Source organism: Pholcus phalangioides, unplaced genomic scaffold, assembly GCF_987345545.1.
Source record: "Pholcus phalangioides strain wild (caught in Gottingen) unplaced genomic scaffold, Ppha-v1.0 ptg000021l_1, whole genome shotgun sequence".
Classification (NCBI taxonomy): domain Eukaryota; kingdom Metazoa; phylum Arthropoda; class Arachnida; order Araneae; family Pholcidae; genus Pholcus; species Pholcus phalangioides.
Window position 1 is genome coordinate 11,665,016 of NW_028301614.1, and position 19,075 is coordinate 11,684,090.

At 38.1% G+C, this 19,075-nt stretch overlaps 1 protein-coding gene and 1 long non-coding RNA gene across 2 annotated transcripts; both read left to right on the forward strand.

The window, feature by feature from the left end:
• The first annotated feature begins 3,260 nt into the window (after positions 1 to 3,260).
• On the forward strand, positions 3,261 to 12,442 carry LOC149070619 (uncharacterized). Its single transcript, XM_089248982.1, has 5 exons — positions 3,261 to 5,373; positions 5,843 to 6,046; positions 8,043 to 8,163; positions 9,677 to 10,006; positions 11,751 to 12,442. Exons 1-5 carry the CDS (start codon positions 3,518 to 3,520, stop codon positions 12,090 to 12,092), a joined length of 2,853 nt encoding a protein of 950 aa, XP_089105108.1. The 5' UTR covers positions 3,261 to 3,517; the 3' UTR covers positions 12,093 to 12,442.
• Positions 12,443 to 16,157: 3,715 nt separating this feature from the next.
• Positions 16,158 to 18,945, forward strand: LOC149070620 (uncharacterized). The gene is made up of 2 exons (XR_016195033.1): positions 16,158 to 16,641; positions 18,748 to 18,945. It is a non-coding gene; the product is annotated as an uncharacterized LOC149070620 (long non-coding RNA).
• The last annotated feature ends 130 nt before the right edge of the window (positions 18,946 to 19,075 follow it).

The window sequence follows — 19,075 nt, forward strand, 5'->3', positions numbered from 1 at the left end:
CTCCCCCCCCCCCGGAAAAAGTTGAAATGACGGTCCTGGGGGGAGAGGGGGGTCATAAATGACTAAAAATTTGTTGACGTAATACTTGAACGGCCCCCTTTTCCTTGCAACGCCCAGCCAAGATCCTACAAAGCTGAGGTTGACAGGGCTCCAGCCCTAGGGATCGGGACAAAATTACTAACATTTTTTTTGCTTTTCATGCAATAAATTCACTATTATAGAAGGACCAGTGAAAAATCCCAGCCTAGGGACTTTGCTCTAGGATTTGGGGGGGGGCATGGGCCCAGCTCCTTCCCCCACAGCTGTATCATATGGGCCTCCCTAAAAAAATGATTTTCTGGGGTCCTTACCAGGCAAATTCTTGAAAATTTCAATCCATTCTATTTTTTTTTTTTTTTTTTTGTGAGGTCCAGTGCCGTCTTAAGTCATGGACCCACCTGGGGACCTCAACAGAAGAGGGACCTCACGAGAATGATAGGATAATCAGATATAGTTGAATTTTTTTAGAATTTACCACGTAGGGCTTCAAAAAAACAAGTGGGTCCGGGGGGGGGCCTATGATGCAATGAAAATGGATCTGGAGAGACCCCCCTACTCTTGAGGTCCCGGTGTGCCAGTGCACTACCAACATCATCGTAGTATTGGCACTACCTACTCACCCTTGACTTCCTCCCTCAGGGTAGCGGGAGCAGGTGAGTCTGGTGCCCGGGCGTCGTACTACAGGGGGCTCCAATTTCACCCTTCAACACTTCCTACAACATTACAAGGTAGGCACCAAAACATTGACGCATTTTTGATAGCGTACTTTGAAATTGAAATTTAACACAATTTATTTCACAGGAATATTAAACATTTAAATATAATAACGAGCTGGTTAATGCGACAGACCGGTCTCGAGACAGTTAAGAGAGTGTGAGTGTCCTTATCTTTTGCCGCGTGCTGGACTAGGCAGGTGCAAGCGAGAAACAGGTGCAAGAGTTCACCGCACGTACATTATTGAATAGGCTACGTGTACCGTTGAGTCACCTCAACATCTTATTGCCCCGGCTGACCAGACATCTAGTTGCAGCACCCCCCCAAACACAGTATATAGGTAGGTACATGGCCCCCACATGGCCGGGGCAGACTGGGCTCTAGCTCTGGGGACTGGGAAAATTCTCATAATTTTTTGCTTTTTCACACTATGCATGAACTATAGAAGGGCCCGTGAGAAGTCTGACCGAGGGGCCCGCAAAAGATCCCAGCCTAGGGGCTCTACTCTTGGATGTGGGGGCCATGGTTAGGTACACCATTTCCAAGAAGCTCTAGCAAGGACGTACGCACGATCAACATTTGGAAGGGGGACAAAAGGCTTGGAGGGGGGGGGGTACAAAGTTTTTCTTCCCGAGAAATTTTGAGCTACCACCCATCAGAAAGCATTCAAATTAACATAAATTGGTTAATATAACATGTAAATGGTATTTTCTTTCGATGTTTCAGTTTTCTTCATCGAAATATTAATTTTTCTTTTAATTTTTGGTCGGCTTGGGTGGGGAGAGGGGACACAGGCAGGGATGCAACTAGATACTTTGTTGTTGGGGCAAGCCAACACCTTCTAGAACAGAATGTGTTGGTCTGCTCTAGAAGGTGTTGGGCAAGCGCGCATTTTTAGCATCCCGTATAATAACAAAGGAGAAGGTGAATTCGGTGCCCCCCTAGACCAATGCCTGGGACCCTGGACCCGCATCTGCATCCCGCCCTTCAGGGTGTGGCAGGTGCAGTTGTGCGTTTTGGGAGGTCCCGCATTTATGTGGTCACATAATTTCTTTTATAAATTCGATATTTTATCAATTCTGGAAATCTTTATTTTCATTGGATACAAATAAGTCTCTAGAACTGTTTTCTAATGAACTCTGAATTTCCACGATATCTGGAATTGTTTTCTAATAAATTCTAAATTTTCATTTATTCTGAAACTATTTCTTTCATTTATTCTGAAACTATTTCTTTCATTTATTCTGAAACTATTTCTTTCATTTATTCTGAAACTATTTCTTTCATTTATTCTGAAACTATTTCTTTCATTTATTCTGAAACTATTTCTTTCATTTATTCTGAAACTATTTCTTTCATTTATTCTGAAACTATTTCTTTCATTTATTCTGAAACTATTTCTTTCATTTATTTTGAAACTATTTCTTTCATTTATTCTGAAACTATTTCTTTCATTTATTCTGAAACTATTTCTTTCATTTATTCTGAAACTATTTCTTTCATTTATTCTGAAACTATTTCTTTTGGAAAAGTAGATTTGACTTTGCCTAATAATATTCATGGTCCCCACATCCTGAAGCAGGCCCCCAGGCTGGGATCTTTTACGGCCCCCCCCCCAACCAGACTTTCACGGGGGCCCCCTTTATGATGAATTTATAGCGTGAAAAAACAAAAAAATGGTTAAAATCCTCACGGGCACCAGAGCTGAAGCCTTGTCAGTCCACCCCTTGTGGGGGGACATGATAATAGTTTTGCGTGCTATATCTTTTATTTATTCTAAAATTATTTCTTGCATTTGTTCTGAATTTCCACGATTTTCATTTTCTGAATTTTCGATTCCCCCCTCTCTCACAGAATACAAAAATTGAGGCTAAGGGGCTCCTCTGTTATTTTCGTATCAGGTCCCGCGTCCCGATAAGGGATACCAGGGGGGGGGCCCTGGCATGTGGCATCCCCCCCCCCGCTAGTTGCGGCCTTATCGTTGCCGATCTTATTAATAAAAAAACTTGTGTTTATATTATATATAAATTTTGTTTTAATTTAATTGATCTCAATTTGTATAAAGGGACTCGCTCTTGGATAAGGACGGGGGTGCACGAGAAGAAATATGGACCATATTTCATCCCATGGTTATGGCCGACAGGGCTCTGCTCCTGGGGCCCGGGACAATTCTCGTCATTTTTTGCTTTTTCATGCTATAAATTAACTACAGAAGGGGCCCGTGAAAGGTCTAACCAGGGGCCCCGCAGAAGATCCCATCCTGGAGGTCCCGCTCCAGGATGTGGGGACCATGCCCATGGTAAGGGGGCCATGGGCCGAAAAGGATTGTGTGTGAGAGAAACGCTGCACAAAAAAACTGTCATACTGTAGTTATTTTGTACTACAGTAAAACTGTCAACTACTTTTTTGAAGATGATTTTGGCTGGATATTTTTTAAGGATCTGGCAACCCCACTTGGGTGGAAAGATCACAGTTTATATTCAAGAACACGCCAACCTGATTTCAATGTTTATTTCTCTTTCCCTCCTCCTCTCCAGTAAATGGAGCTGTGATCTCCGTGAAATTGGTGACGAGTTCATCATTTGAACTATTCGTTGTTTTAAGCGTGTGTTTATTGAAAATGAATAAATAATAACACAAACATTTTAATCAGCTCTCAGCCTTTACGTTATTCAACGCGAAAAATAAATCTTGTTATAATTTTGTTGAGCTATGGAAATTTATTCATCAATAGCAATCACATTATGCTGATCCAGTTCATTTTATGTTGTTTCGGAATAGTTCAACTTGTCTCAAAATGAATGTCCTATCTGATATCCTCTGTAATACCTCTTCGCTGATTTTGTCATCTAGTTACAGCGGACCATTGCTGTCCCATGATGCTTCTGTCAACACAAAGACTTACCCCAAAGAAAATTTGATACAAACTGACAAAAACTTCCACTTGTTGGATTCTTTCGGTGGTGCTCCTGTACCCAGTGGCGTTGAAGTTTCAAATCCGGCATCTGTTCATAATGGGATTTTCCCACACGCGATCGGTCAAGGGAATGTCGGAGTGGATATCATACCATCCAACTTCCCAGTGCCAGGCAACGAACAAGCTAATGATTTCAATTCCAATGTGTATAATGACAGTGTCCCGTCTTGGCTAGCGAACGATATTCTGAAGGCATCTGAAAGTATATCTACTGATTTTATCCCCATTGACGATTTATATCCTCAAGAAAGGAATGACATACTTGGTATTAACTTTCCTCAAAGTATTAATAACCATGAAAAATCTTTTGTCAATTCGAATTCTGGTTATCTTGCGAATCATCAGTCTCTAAATGGTGCTAATCATGGATTTGCAACAACTGAATCCCTTTTGATGCCTACTCTCGATGTCCCACAATTGCCTGTTGAAAAAAATAATTTGCCTGATCAGAGGTACGATGTTAGTCATTCTGGTGATACAACACAATCCATCATCAATGCTATCTTGCCGTTAGGAGATCACTGTGATTTGTCTTCAACGAATCAGCTCCTCTCCCTTCCAAATGAAATTAATGATTCCCATCTAAATACATCGATGAATGGCATCAATATTGGAAGCTCGAGTCAGACACCTACTATGAACATGATTAATGAAAAGCTGCCTCAGATAGCTCTGAACCAATTGGAGTTGGCTTTAGATGATATGCAAATGATACAAAGCAACTTTACTGGAGTACAGATGTCAGATAAAAATACCTGTAACAGTTACCCAGATGAGTCGGGGATGGAAGCGTGTAATCCAAATTTAGGAATTATGTCATGTAATGAGGAAAGTTTGTCCAACATCAACGTTTCATCATTTGCACAGCCTCAGGGTATAGTTGACATTACAAGACCGTTGCCTCACAACATAGTTAATGTGACGGAATCACCTTGTTTAACTGAAGATCCAGTTAATTCTGCCATCGTAGAAACTCGTTGTTTCAAGTGCAAATATTGTAACTATATAAACTTGGAGAAAGATTGTGTTCATGATCATATTCAGACATTGCATTTAAAATCGATTCAACAAAATGAAAATTTGTCTCCAAACTATGGTGCAACAATAGGGAATGCTCCTTCTGTAGATTGTCAGACTGTTTCAGATTTGCCATCATTGATTGATCACAATGAATCATTAATGCAGTTCCAACAAGTACCATCACATACAACTGGTAATAAGGAAAAGAAATTTTTGTGTTCAAAGTGCCCTGCAAGCTTCAGTCTTTTGAAACCATTTGAAGAACACTTATCTTCTGCTCATGGCATGAGAACTGGGAACTCACAATTGAATTCTTCACAAAATAAAACAAATTCTAGTCTTATTAAAGGTAACGGTGATCTTCATCCCATTTCTAGTATAATCATAGAACCAAAGTTATCATATGGTCAGCCACAAATTGGACAAGCAGACAGCTTATCCAGACAAAGTAATGATTTGTTGTTGAAAGATACAGAAGCCACTAGCGAATCTGAAATTTTGAAAAAGAAAGATGCTAGCCCTAAATGTGGTGTTGATGATAAACAACAGAGTCCTCAACGCAAAATTTCATCGCACAAGACTGCCTGGCGGAAAAAATTGAAACGAGAACTTGGCTCTTATATGTTAGTATTTTTATTGTGGAATTCATAAATAAAATTTTGTGCAACAGTATTTGAAAATAAAATTAAGTTATGAATGAACAACTCTGTGTGTCTAGAGTAGCGATAAGCAAACTACAGCCAGCCACACTGATTACAAAGTTAGTCTCCTCAAAAAAATTCATTTGAGGGGGTGTCATTTTTCGCATATGGAAAATATAGCTGTGAAAATTTAAATAGAAATTGATTTAAAAACTTTTGCATATGCAAAAACATGGAACACATATGTAATAAATATACATAAAGTTGTTAAAATATACTTGCTATATTTTTCACATTTGTAAAGGATAACCCATGTCAGTCTTCAAAGTTTACAGCACGTTTATTTAAATATGACAAATGTGAGAATTTAACTGATTTGTAGACCTACGTCAGCAAATAATGATTTTTTTATACTTATAAAAACTTAAACATATAAATATTTTTTTTCCAGATGTGAATTCAAAGGATGTAATGTTCGCTTTAGAGCGCTGGACAACCTGGAATACCATAGAAAATGTCACATAACAGGAAGTGGTAAGTTTGCCTGTCCAGAGTGTGGAATAAGCTTTGATCATTGGGGTAAAGCTGCTGGTCATTTGTGGCGAGATCATTCTACAGATTTAGAACTTCATGCATGTGGTCAGTGCTCTTTCAAGTAAGCAAGAATGTGTGCATATAATTCTCCTCTGAGTATTTCCGGTGAATGATAAATGGGTGATTTGTGTGTCCTTTTTTTTCCTAATCAAAACAGGTCCATTTTAATAAAAATTCTTAGTTGAATCTGAATAATTTCATATTCACCATGGTTTCACATGTTCTGTTCATTGACAAAGAATGATACCATCATTTATATTCAAGGTATGCTCAGCTATGAAATCTGTAATAATTGTATAAAGCAGTAAACTCGCAATAGAAAAAGAAAATTCTCATTAAAAAAATACAGGTACATTTGTCAGTTTCATTCCTAGTTTGGAAGGTAGGTAGTAGTTCTGAACGAATTATGAACACAAGCCCCACTATGTACATATTATGCCTAGGATAAAAAAAAAAACACACTTTCAGCATGTTTCGCCATCTTGTAAAAGTTCAGCAGAGGAATGTTTACAAAAGCATGTTCGAGTTTGTAGTTGTGTTGTTTCCCAACTTCAGGTGCAAATGCGATCCGGTCGTCCGTTCGGAAAAGTTTCACCAGAGTGAACAAGCAGATCTTCAACACAATAAGCCTACTTATGTAAACACTAAAATTCAGGCATATGCAGATTTCTTTTTTCATATTGAAGGTAGATGGCAGCAGCTCTCAAACATAAAACATGCATAACTCTGACATTGTAAATGCAATATGGCTATGCATACATACACAACACTATATAAATATATATATATACACAATTGAAAAAAATTGAACAAAAAACAAACGGAGAGAACCAGGGGAATAAATGGGACAGTGAGGAGGTCTTCATCGGGGGGGGGGGGGGGGAAGCGCCCTCACATTGTTCCAAAAGCAAAAAATGTTTCTGATGATGGTAAACCAAAAATAGGCATTATTTTGCCATCTGTTCTCTTGACATTTTTTGCGAAACAAGCTATGGAAGTCAAAGAACATGGGGAAAAAGGCTTGAAAACTTTTGAATTTCAGATAATTTTTAAATTAACAATTTTAAACGTTTCCTATATATATATATAGAAAACAACATGCATATATATATATATATAGGAAACCTATATATACCTATGCATATATATATATGCATAGATTGAGGTTTTCTTGAGCTAAGGCAGGGGTTCTTAACCTTTTGCATTCTTTGCATTCCACAGACCCTTTGTGCCAATAAGACGAAGATCAGGAACCCTCTTTACCAATAAAGTAGAGGACATGGACCCCTTTACAGAATAATATCCAGTACATAATGATGTAAATAAAATAAGTGTTAACTGTTTATTTATCCAATTCCACAGAACTCCCCAAAACTTCTCCAAGGACTCCTAAGGATTTGGTGGACTTCTAGTTAAAAATCACTGAGCTAAAGAACCATAGTTATAGTTCTCTAACCACAAGATTTTTGGCTATGTCATGTCACATCACACATCGGATGAGTTTATTCCATTCCTCTAAGTAAAATTGTGCATAGAGAATAGTTTGTCAGTCACTGAGCTTTCACGATTGGCTTTTCCTGAAAATCATATAATCGTTTGACGTGCCATAATCAAATCTCATCTCGAGGTTGCAGATGAGATTTGGACTCAGAAAAAAAAAAAGATTGTACTCTGCCCAGTTTTTTCTCTAAGCACTTACTCGAAGACTCCTTGGTCAAACACTAAAGGAACCATGCTAGGTCATAGTAATTCATTCCATTGTTGTTGTAATTTTCCCTTTGTTTTGAAACAGAACCCCTGTGGACTTCTTAGCGATTTCTCATGAATCCTCATTTACCACTTTTTGAAAATTACCGTGAAGACTCAATTGATTTTTCAGCTGTGTAAAATTACATATTTTTTCCTAACACTCATTCGTAATCATTGCATATTCTGAATGTTCACCCAAACTTTATTTTGAGAAGAAAACAACAATAATGAAAATCTCTTATTTTTACTAAGTGTTATAAATTTTGTATAAAAAATTTAAAACAAGCTTTACATATTTTTGTTTCTAGAACGTACAGTTTGAGCAATCTGGAAATCAATCATAAACCGACTCATCAAGATCAGTATTCCTTCACATGTGACACATGTGGTAAGGGTTTTAAAAACAGAAAACAATTGTGGACCCATCAGGTAAAAAAAGTCTCTTTTTTTCTTGTTGAGAGAAAAATCCTATTTAACGTGTATTTCAGAGAAACAAATGATTAAAAGACATAAATACTGTAAGATCAGTAAGCCACTCATGTCGAGAAATTACTAAACATGTAAACAAAAGAATCATGAAATACACTATGTTAAAAAAAAGTGTCTGGACACAATGAATCGTAGTAAAATGTAAATTCAAATTGGTTACCAGGCAGAAACCACATACCAACTCTCACTCACTCTTTTTACTGAAAGATAGTTTCACCTCTAATCTTCTTTTATCGAAGCATAAATGGACAGCTTTTATGTAAAAGGAACCAAGCACCATTTCTAACATTTTTGAGATGTACAGGCATCTGAACTATTGAAAGAGGTGGGATTTTTTTATCTAAATAGAACCAAGTGACACATAGGCTGTGATGCTGTCTGTGTGCACTTGAACCAACTACCAAACTTTAGAAATAACTGAATCAAAGATTACTTTAAATAGCTTTTTCCTCTTAAGAGATGGTATTTTTTCCACCCAAAATATACTGAGAAATTTAATTTTGTGGATCAATTTTATGCAAGGGGAACCCAGGTTTGATTCCCAGAGGAATTCAGAAAATTCAATTTCTCAGCTTTTTTCCCCGTTTTGAGAGATTTAATGGCGCTTTGTTCCTTTTATATAAAAGCGTTCCAAATAATGTTACACCCCGTCAAGTGACCACAGACAGTAACTTTTTTATCCATTAGATTATATACCGAAATAAATTATTTTTTACAATCTTACCCTCTGGCTTGATGCTGTCTCAGCAAGGTTAAAACTTGACACTCTTGATATCTATACATCGAAATATCGTAAGCATCCAGCTTCTCTGCTGTATCTTTGAGAGTCAGCTACTATTATAGGTATAATAGATATAGTTTATTTATTAATCTGTAAGTATATATAGCCATAATTTTAGTCAATTGTCTGATTATTTTGTTAGAAGTTTTGGGCAAATTTTGCTGAATTTTTTTTTTTTTTGGCAAATGTTTTTGTTAGTCTTGGAAAAACTTTGATACAATCATCTTTAAAATCCTTTCTCATAGTTGTCACATTATTGTGGCCCCCCAAAGCAAAATGTGTCAAAATCTGTGACGTACGTCGCAGAACAATTACTGATACTGCAGAAAAATTTGGAAGAATTTTAAGAAAAAGTACAAAAAACACTATTACATGTATGGAGATTTTTACCACAGAACATTTCCAGTCAGCTGAAGGCTCGTTGCAGAACAGTGCTAAACATTCTGCTTTAAGGATTGTGGCTACCCCTTACTTTTGAAATCAACAGCATGTTGCGAATGTAATAATACACTTGTTAAAAGCTAGCCTCATGAGAATATAAGTTGAGATTCAGACAACATCAGTAAAACACCATCAAAATGAATTGGGGAGCTACGGTACCAGACTTTCGTAGAAAATGTCAGTGTGTGTGTGTGTGGTTGTTTATCATATATTTATTAATTTTTATTGCAGAAAATACATTCCAAAGAACCAGGAAAATCAGTCAAGAACTTTTCCTGTTTCATCTGCAGCCGCCATTTCTTAAAAATGCAGTTCTTGCGTCTTCATTTAGATCAAGTGCACAATAAACTGAAGTCTTATGTTTGCAACCAGTGTGGCTACTCTGCTGGGAAGAGCAGTACTTTGGCAATGCATATGAGAAGGCACATGGGTGAGAAACCATTTGCATGTGATCAGTGCAAGTACCGTACTGCTGATCACAATTCTCTTCGGAGGCATAAAATGAAGCATTCTGGAGAGAAACCTTATCGCTGCCATTTCTGCTCATATGCTTGTATACAGGTAAACTTCTATGTTATTTTATTAAGCCAAGATGACACAAACAATGATTGTATGTATAGTGGAACTTTGGTTATTTCACTAAGCCAAGATGACACATAAAATGATTGTACATATGAGTGGGGAGCTTCAGTTAACAAGCTTATTTTGTTCAGTGAATGTGCTTGTTATTCGAATCAAACTTCTCCATAAGAAATAATTGAAACTCTGATAATTTGTTCCACGATTATTCATTCACATAAAAATTAACTAATAAAAATGGCAATCAATCAATAATATAACACAATAATAAATAATGCACACACACACGGTACAATAATCTTATAAGAAAATAATACAATAAAATGTCATAAGTAAACATGCAACACAATAATGTTTACAAATACTGTAAGTTACAGAGAGGGGGACTATTGTTTAGGATGATTTATGGACTCTCTGTTGTTTGCAAGCATATTCATCTTTGTACAACTTTGAAAAAGAACCTATCCAGCGACACTTGCTTTTGCTTCGTTTTTAGGATTTCTCAGCAATGAGAAATTGCATTGTTGCACACATTCATTTGCTCACACACACTGCTATAGCTTTATTTGGATGGTTCTTTTCTACAAAATTTTGCCCGGCTTCCCACATTTTACAAATCTTTGTAATCCCTATTTAAATAGAGGGATTCCTCCTCATTTTTCTATTTTCTTTCTAAGACGAAATCCCGTCCATAAGCTCTTGCTGATGCATACAACAGATATCTGTAATTTCATCTGTTGTCGAATCCTAGCCATTTTCCTTCACTTGTTCTTGAAAATGATCAGGATGGACCTTCAGTCTCATGGTCTTTCCTAAAGACATAATCTCTTCGACAATTGCTGGCTCCTGTTCATGAGCTATCCCCTGACGCCGCATTCAATAATTCAACCAGCCCACAGTTTTCTCCAAGCAGAATTAAAAAGAAAATTATAAGCACACTTATGTGTGATTTCAATGCTGCATCTAGTTTTGTATCAAACAGTCGCACTCCCATGTGTGTTCATTTTTTGAGTGAAGCGCTCTGACTGAAGACTACTAACCACTACTTAACCGTACATGCACCTTATCCACATTCCTCTATGGAATTTGTAATCAACTGGTAGAAAACTTGAAAAAACGTTTACATGAGTGTTTTTGCTACGTAAATGGAGAAATATTTTATGTGTAATTTGTACTCCTTGGAATGTCCATGCTGGAATGTGCATGTATGCGTTGTGAACCTAGCGTGAATATTGTTTCGGTGTAATGCTTGTTGTGTGTGGTGCTGCCATCAATTTTTCCAACTGTGAGTGAAATGTAATGATTGAATAAATATATCGTTGTAGGACTGTTGCATCACTTTTTTAACGGGGACATCGGCTCGCATTCGCTCCTCTAAGTTGGTGCAAATGCAAGCCGATTGATACACTGACCAGAGACTAGTGGAGAATATTACCCATGATTCCATAGTAGTTGCGTTATGTGGATGAAAGTGAAGAACTGTTGACTCAGTTGTGATAATTTAAAACTAAATAAACAGAGCGTAAAATTTTTTAAAAATTTTTTGCTAGTAATGTGAATCATCTCTCATTGACCGAGTCAAAGTTTACTCAGAATTTTTTCTTGTTATGCCAATCACTCGTTAAGCAAAATTCCACTGTAGCCTGAATTTATAGGCACCAAGTTTGATTATAACTCAGCTTTTTTTTCTTCATCATGTAATTATTATGTGTAAATTTTGTTTCAGGCCAGCACATATAAAGCTCATGTAGAGAAGCGGCATGCAGATCATATGCACAATATCATGTTTTCATGCAATATATGTTCATTTCAAACTATCAGAAGAGATAATTATAATGCTCACATGGCTGAACATGAAATGGAAAGAGCATCCAAGCAAGTAGACCACAATGTAGTTAGAGTACAACCAGAAACTACGTGGAATTCAAAAGATTCTGAAGTATACCCACTTGTTGAAGCTGTTGATATAAGTTTATCCCATGGAGATAGAAGCATTCTAGATGGAGTTGGCAAAGATATTCAGTCATATCTGAATGAAAGTAGACTTCTAGATACATTAAATGCCTGACTGTGATTTATTTATAATCTCTTGTGATTATAAACAGTGCAGTGGGGAATATAATTTTGTATATATATATACCAAACAGAATTTATTTTTGTGTGTGTGTTTGCATGTATAAAAAATTCACTTGAAAAAACGTTTACATGAGTGTTTTTGCTACGTAAATGGAGAAATATTTTATGTGTAATTTGTACTCCTTGGTTATTTCATAAAAACACAAATTCCCTTTTAATACAAGAGTTGTAAATAAAGTCATGGTGGAATATGTATTATAACAGCAGAAATCAATGCACTTGAAAATAAAAACCTGTTACACATTTAAGTTATAAAATGATATTAAAAACTTCACAAAGTTAGATTCCATGCTAACTTATTTACAACTTTTAATACAAAGATAAGGATCTCAGACCTGGATCTTCCTTTTTACTTTCCTGGGATAACCAACCCTTGAACATGAAATATGGGAGATATTGATTGGTTCACATTTTTTGGAACATGCATTTTGCCTTAGATCAGGAGTTCTCAAACTTTTTCCACCCACGTCGCCCCCTTTCTCTATTCAATGCTTATCCGCGAGCTCCATCAGCTCCCCAGAGCTGTTTAACAAAGAATCCCTTCGAAAAATCTTTGTCAGGTCAGCGCTCCCCAGTACCCCTGATAAAGGTTGGAGGCGCAAAAGGGTGCCACGGCACACAGTTTGAAAACCCTGCCTTATATGATGAGTTGCTCTAAATTTCAAATATCTATCAAAAAATATAGCATTCAATTATTCATTACAGAATCATGTTTCCTGTTACATAAAAATTTATCTGCACAATATAGTGACATTTCTTTTCCCATGTAAGTCGCAATACAGACCAAGCCATGAACTTCCTAGATAAGCTAGGTTTATAATCTAAGACTGGTTCTCGAACTTTTGTCTTCCGCTGCTTCCTTTGCCCTAGTAGACATGCACCTGTGGCTCCCCAGAATAGTCTAACAAAGAACCGCTTCATAATATTGACAGGGCCATCTTAAGAGTATCATGCCCCCCCCCCCCCCGTGCCAATTGATTCTTCTGAGGCCCTACCAAACAACTCGAAAATTTCAACCAGATCTCATTTTTGTGAGGCCACTCTTCGCTTGAAGGCAGTGCCCTGGTGGGCCCATGCCTTAAGATGGCACTGAGTTGAATAAGCACACATTAATAAGGACAGTTCACTGTGACGCCCAGGAATGTAGCGTGACTTCTTGAGGCAGGTTTTTCTGGTGGGGCCTTGAAAAGGTTATTATACAAAATGAGTGTTTTTGTAGAAGCCAGGTGGCACCCCTAGGAGCCCTGGTGCACACTTTCAGAACCACTGGTCTAGGAGCATTTTCTTCCAGGTGGGGCTGGCAGGGCTGCAGCCTGGGATGGTTCTTGTCTTTTTTTCTGCACTGCAAATTCACTTTTAAGGGTTCCATGGAAAATCATAGCCAGGATTCCTCCTGCAGGATGTAGGAGAGCCATGTCTAGGCTCCTTGCCATAGCCAATGAAAGAGAATGGCAAGCTTGCATTTGCCCCCCCCCCCCACCCTCAAAAAAATCATGATTACTGCCCTGGGGCCAAGAGAGTCACTATTAAATCCCCTGCTCCAAAAAAAATAATTTGAAAAAAAATCAAAGAATAATAGATAAAAGATTTTTTTTTTTAGTGCCCATGTTTTAAACCGTACATGCTCGGTCTGTGGGCCAAATGTCGCTCTCGAAGTCATCTGATGTGGCCCGTGGCATCAAACACAATTTTCAGAAAATGAACCATGCGGCGCATTTCCACATCACTGAAGTTACCTGTGGTGCAGTTCTAGAACACTTTACGTGTTCCCGCGGCAGATTCCTAGATCACTTTAGCGACCTGTAACACAGCTCCAGATCAAATATAAGTAGCCCACGAACGCATTTCAAGATCACTTGAGTGACCCGTGACTTATCCCCAGATCGCTCAAGTAACCCGCGGCACATTTACATGTTCCTGAAGCGACCCACAACATATTTACTGATCAACGTGGCGCAGTTGCGACTCGCGGTACATTTACAGATCACAAGTGGCCTGCGGTGCTATACCACTTGATTGCCGCTGTGGTGGTCGTAGTGACGGACTCGCATCACGAGCTCCCGGGTTCGAACCCCACCGGCAACATCTTGGTGGTCGGCTGAAGTTGGTTTTCTGTGGATCCCAACTTAGAGCGCAAATGCGAGCCAATCTCCCCGTTAAAGCAGGATTTCTGTGCAGCGTGAATCGCCCAGCGCTTCACGTCGGGTGTGATTGGCCGGCTGCTTCTGGAGGAGTCAAATGCGTCGTACGTCGCGAGTTTCACCGATCTCTTCACTTTAGCCGGGTTTTCCTAGGAGCAGGCTTTTTGTATCACTTGAACCGATTAGGACCCTTTCGCGTCGGCAGAAACGTGTAACTTTTTATCACGCTACCCGTTTGTGTTTTCCTAGCGTGCCTCATCAACTCTTTGTCGTTTGCATGCTCCGGTCTGAAGGAAATAAAACGCAACGTATATATATTCACAAAAAAGATCGGCGAAACGCGCAGCGTAATTTTTGACTCCGGACGTGGATTTATCACGCCCGACGTGAGGCGCTTTGTGATGAAATAGCCATGCCGCTTTTCCTATCGGTGAGTGGACGACGTGTCACGCTGGGCGATTCATGTTGCACTCTGCGTAGGAAACCCTCTCCTTGGAAAACCCGGCTTTTCGTTGTTTTTTCATAACCCCTCCTTTCTGTCTCATTTTTTCTATCGTGCACGTGTGAAAAAACGTGAATATGCAGACGACAGAACAGATGATGCGCCACGCTAGGAAAATACAAACGCGTAGCGTGATAAATTTTACACGTTTCTGCCGACACGAAATGGTCCTATGGGGTCATTCAAGTATAGCGTCAGCATCGATTGGGGGGGGGGTTTCCGATTTGCTGACTTCTGATGAGGGGGGGGGGGGGTTGGATGATGCTTACACACACACACACACGTAATCAACCACCCTTTATGCAGATATGAAATATTCTTAATGACATCTTATTCGGTGCGCCAAAAACGGAAAAAAACCTTTCGATACTTATTGGGCACCTAAACTAACATTATCCCTATTGATAAGTCCCCTACAGAACCACTTTAGTGATCTATTAATTGAATGTGATAGTGATCTTTGAGGCCTACTTCAGTGATCTGAAAATGTGCCACGGGTAACTTGAATGATATAGAACTGCGCCACATTAAATGTGTCACGGATCATTTGTGATTCTGTAACTGTGTCGCGGATTACTTAGATGCACATTCAAAGACAAAGCCGCAACTAGATACTTTTTCAGCCGGGGCAAGAACGCATTTTGGCACCCACATGTAATATAGAAAAAGTAGTTAAAGGGTGCATTCGGTGCCCCCTTCCATCCAGCGTCCGGGGCACAAGACCCGTCTGCCCCCCCCCCAGTTGCGGCCCTGTTCAAAGATCACTTTTAGATGTGTCACGGGCCACTTAAATGCTCTGGAGTTGTGCCACGGGTCATTTAAGCGATTTGTAAACGTGTCGTTTTTACAAAATTAGGTACCAGGGAGGTGGGTAAGCCACATTTGGTCCGCGGGCCAAGGGTTTACCACATATATGTCTTAAAGTCGCAATGAATTTTTTAGAGAAGTTTTGAGTTCTTACCTTTCAAATAGTATTGAAATTAACAGAAATCGATTATAAAACAACATAAATGTATTGTCTTTCGAAATTTTAATTTCTTTTTTAAAATATTTTTTGCATGAAATTTTTTTTTTCGTCTGGGTGGTAGGTGAACGAGCCCCCCATCCCCCTCCTCCCGCACCATACGTTTCTGATCCCACCAATATGCGTTAGGAGGTAGGGGGGTAGTGATGACGAAATTTTGCTGGAGTGGGGGGGGGGGGTCAAAAATGGCTAAAACGTTGCTTACGTAATATTTGAAAAACCCTTATTCGGCTCATGTGACGCAAGAAAACCTGCTTTACACTTCACTCATGGTTCGAAATATAGATGGCAGCAGCAATGCATCAAGCATTACACAGAAACAAACTTCACGCTAGATTCACACACGCACTGGTTCCGGCATGGCCCAAGTCGTTTTAATTAAGTGGCCCATAACACATTTTCAGATCAACGAAGTTTCGCGCACTCGCCTAACGGCCGTATTCACCGTCCAGGTTCAGAACGCGATCCAGGTTCTAAACCGCGTTTCACCTCAAAATTGGTATTCACCACCCCTGAATCGAGATCCACGGACCAGCTTTTCGAGCCTGAAACTGAACCTCCGATATCGGCGATCCAGCAGGGTGGATCGAGTTTCAGCGCATGCGCAGTGAACATTATCGTCGCTGCAAACACAAACATCGACATAGTAATGTTTTTACGATGACCCGGAATGAAATAGGGAATTTAGAATAATTTATTAATTATAAGGTGATGAGTGACCGCGTTTAGGTATTAAATATATGTTAAGTAATTATCCCCGATCAATGAAAGCTTTCAACTACTTCTTGAAGCCATCAACAAGTGACGAAAGGTGGTGAGTAATGATACTTTTCTATGATTTCCTTCAAATCTGAACTTCATTCGCTAACAAAATGATCATTATCAAATAATGATTATTTAATAATATGAGTAATATACTAATGTATTGATATTAATGACAAATTCGTCTTTATGGTACCTGAAACAGGGTCGTAGCGGGCAGGGCCGTCTTAAGAACACCATGGGCCCCCGGGCCAAGTGGCTTTTCTGAGGACCTACCAGGTAAATTACAGAAAATTTCAACCAAATCTCATTTTTGTGAGGCCCCCTCTTCTCTCGAGGCCCCCGGGCCGTGCTCGGGTACGCCCATCCGTTAAGACAGCACTGGTAGTGGGCTCTCTCGATGCAGACTTTTTTCTTGAGTGGGGGCCGCTGAAAGTATTATTATGTAAAATAAAGTGTACATTTTTGTGAGGCCCCCCCCCCCATTCTCTCAGCCCTTGGAAAGTGCTCCGGTTGCCCCAGCTTATTTACGGTCCTGACCTAAAGGTTAAAATGGCAGGGTATAGTGTCACGCTTTTGAAGTTTTTTCCCTCTCTGAAAATAATGTATCATTGGTCTGAAAAGAAGTCATGAATATCTCTCTTGAATTGCAGGAATAGTCACTTGTATACAGTGTATACAAAAAATTTTTTTCCCTAACCAGGACAATCTTAAGAGCATGATGGGCCTCCCCCCCCCCCCCGGGGACGAGAAATTTTTCTGTGGTCCTACCTGGTAAATTCTAGAAAATTTCAACCAGATCTCATTTTTGTGGGGCCTTTTTTTCTCTTGAGGAGCCTCGTACATTAAGAACTCGCAAAATGTACTAGGCAAAAGCGATCATTACAGTAGTGCATTTTAATTCCTAAACAATACAATATTCACCAACACTCTAAAATATAGATTTGTGTATGAAATGTTTCGTATCTAATATGAAAATATTTATATTAATGCCAAGCAAAATATGTTGTATTTTTTTAGCTTTTACCTCTTGGCAAGAATATATTTATTTGATACTTTGCTGATATTTTGCTGCTGTGTGTAAACATGACATTTTCCTCATATTCAGTCGATCTCGCTTATAACATTCCCATGTATAATATTTTCCTGCTTAGTACTCGAATTAATTTTTATTAAGATTTCCTGTTTAAAGCATTTTCCCCGCTTACATTTTTCATGGTAATTTTTTGAAAAAAAAACCTTTATAAGCAGAATCCACAGTATTTGCACAAATGAAAACACGTGCACAACAAAAAATATTTTCTGTGATGCACTCTCATTATCCAAAATCATATAATTATCAGCTCATTTCATTCTATTCGTGCATCAATATTTTGCGTTCATTCGTTTATTATTTACAGTTAAACCTCACTACAATGATACTTGCTATAAAAATAAATCCCTATACATCAATATTTTGAAAGTCTTGTTTGGAAATTCCTATAGTATAATTAAAAATAAAAATAGTATAATTATAAATCAAAAACTGCTGCCACTCGATTAGAGATGAGAATATTAATATGAGAAATAACTTGAGAATAATTCTTATTATTTTTTATAAGAATATTCCCCAGTAATTTATAAAAGTAGTCTTTCCAGAGTATATTCTCTAGGATATTATATATAATTATATTATAAATAACTGGAGAATATTCTTATTAAGAATAATAAGAATATTCTCAAGTTATTTACAATAGTAGTCTTTACAGAGTCCTTCGTTACAATATTCTCAAGAATTTTACATCTCTAATCTTAATACAACAGCAATCCCTCTACAATGATATTTTTTCTTGATTTGCAGAATATCATTTTATTGAGATTTTAGTGTGTGATCATACCTTTCGTGCTCAAAACACCAATTCAAAAATTCATGAAATTACTTTTTGGAACCTTATTTATGTGCAGTTCATGCCTGCATTGGGCAATGATTAAGTGAAATTTATAATATTTAAGTAATCTATCATTACATAACTAGTACCACGTGATTGCTGATTACATGCGCTTTATTCGTATTATGCAGTATGATTTCACTGTATTTGAAATCACAACACATGAGTATGATTTGCTTCATTCTTTAGGGAAATTTTTTTTCATGAAAACTATGTTTTTAATTTTTCAGATGAAACAAGTATTTGGGAGCAAAAGTAGGGTAAAAACACATCTATGATAAAATGTGGCCACTGAAGACGAGCTGACTCAATCATGGAAGAAAATCTCAATATTTATTTACAATGTTTGTGTGTGTGTTATACGTACCATTATTTTTTTAGCAATCTCAAATACTTCCATATAAATATGAATAAATTATTTTTGATAATTGATTTGTTGTTATTTCTTAAGTGAGGAAAATGTTAGCTTTTTTTTTACGTAGTTTGAATTTGTGCCTTAATTATGTTCAAGTTACAGTGTAAATTTTGAAAGTAACGAATTACTAGATTGTGATTATC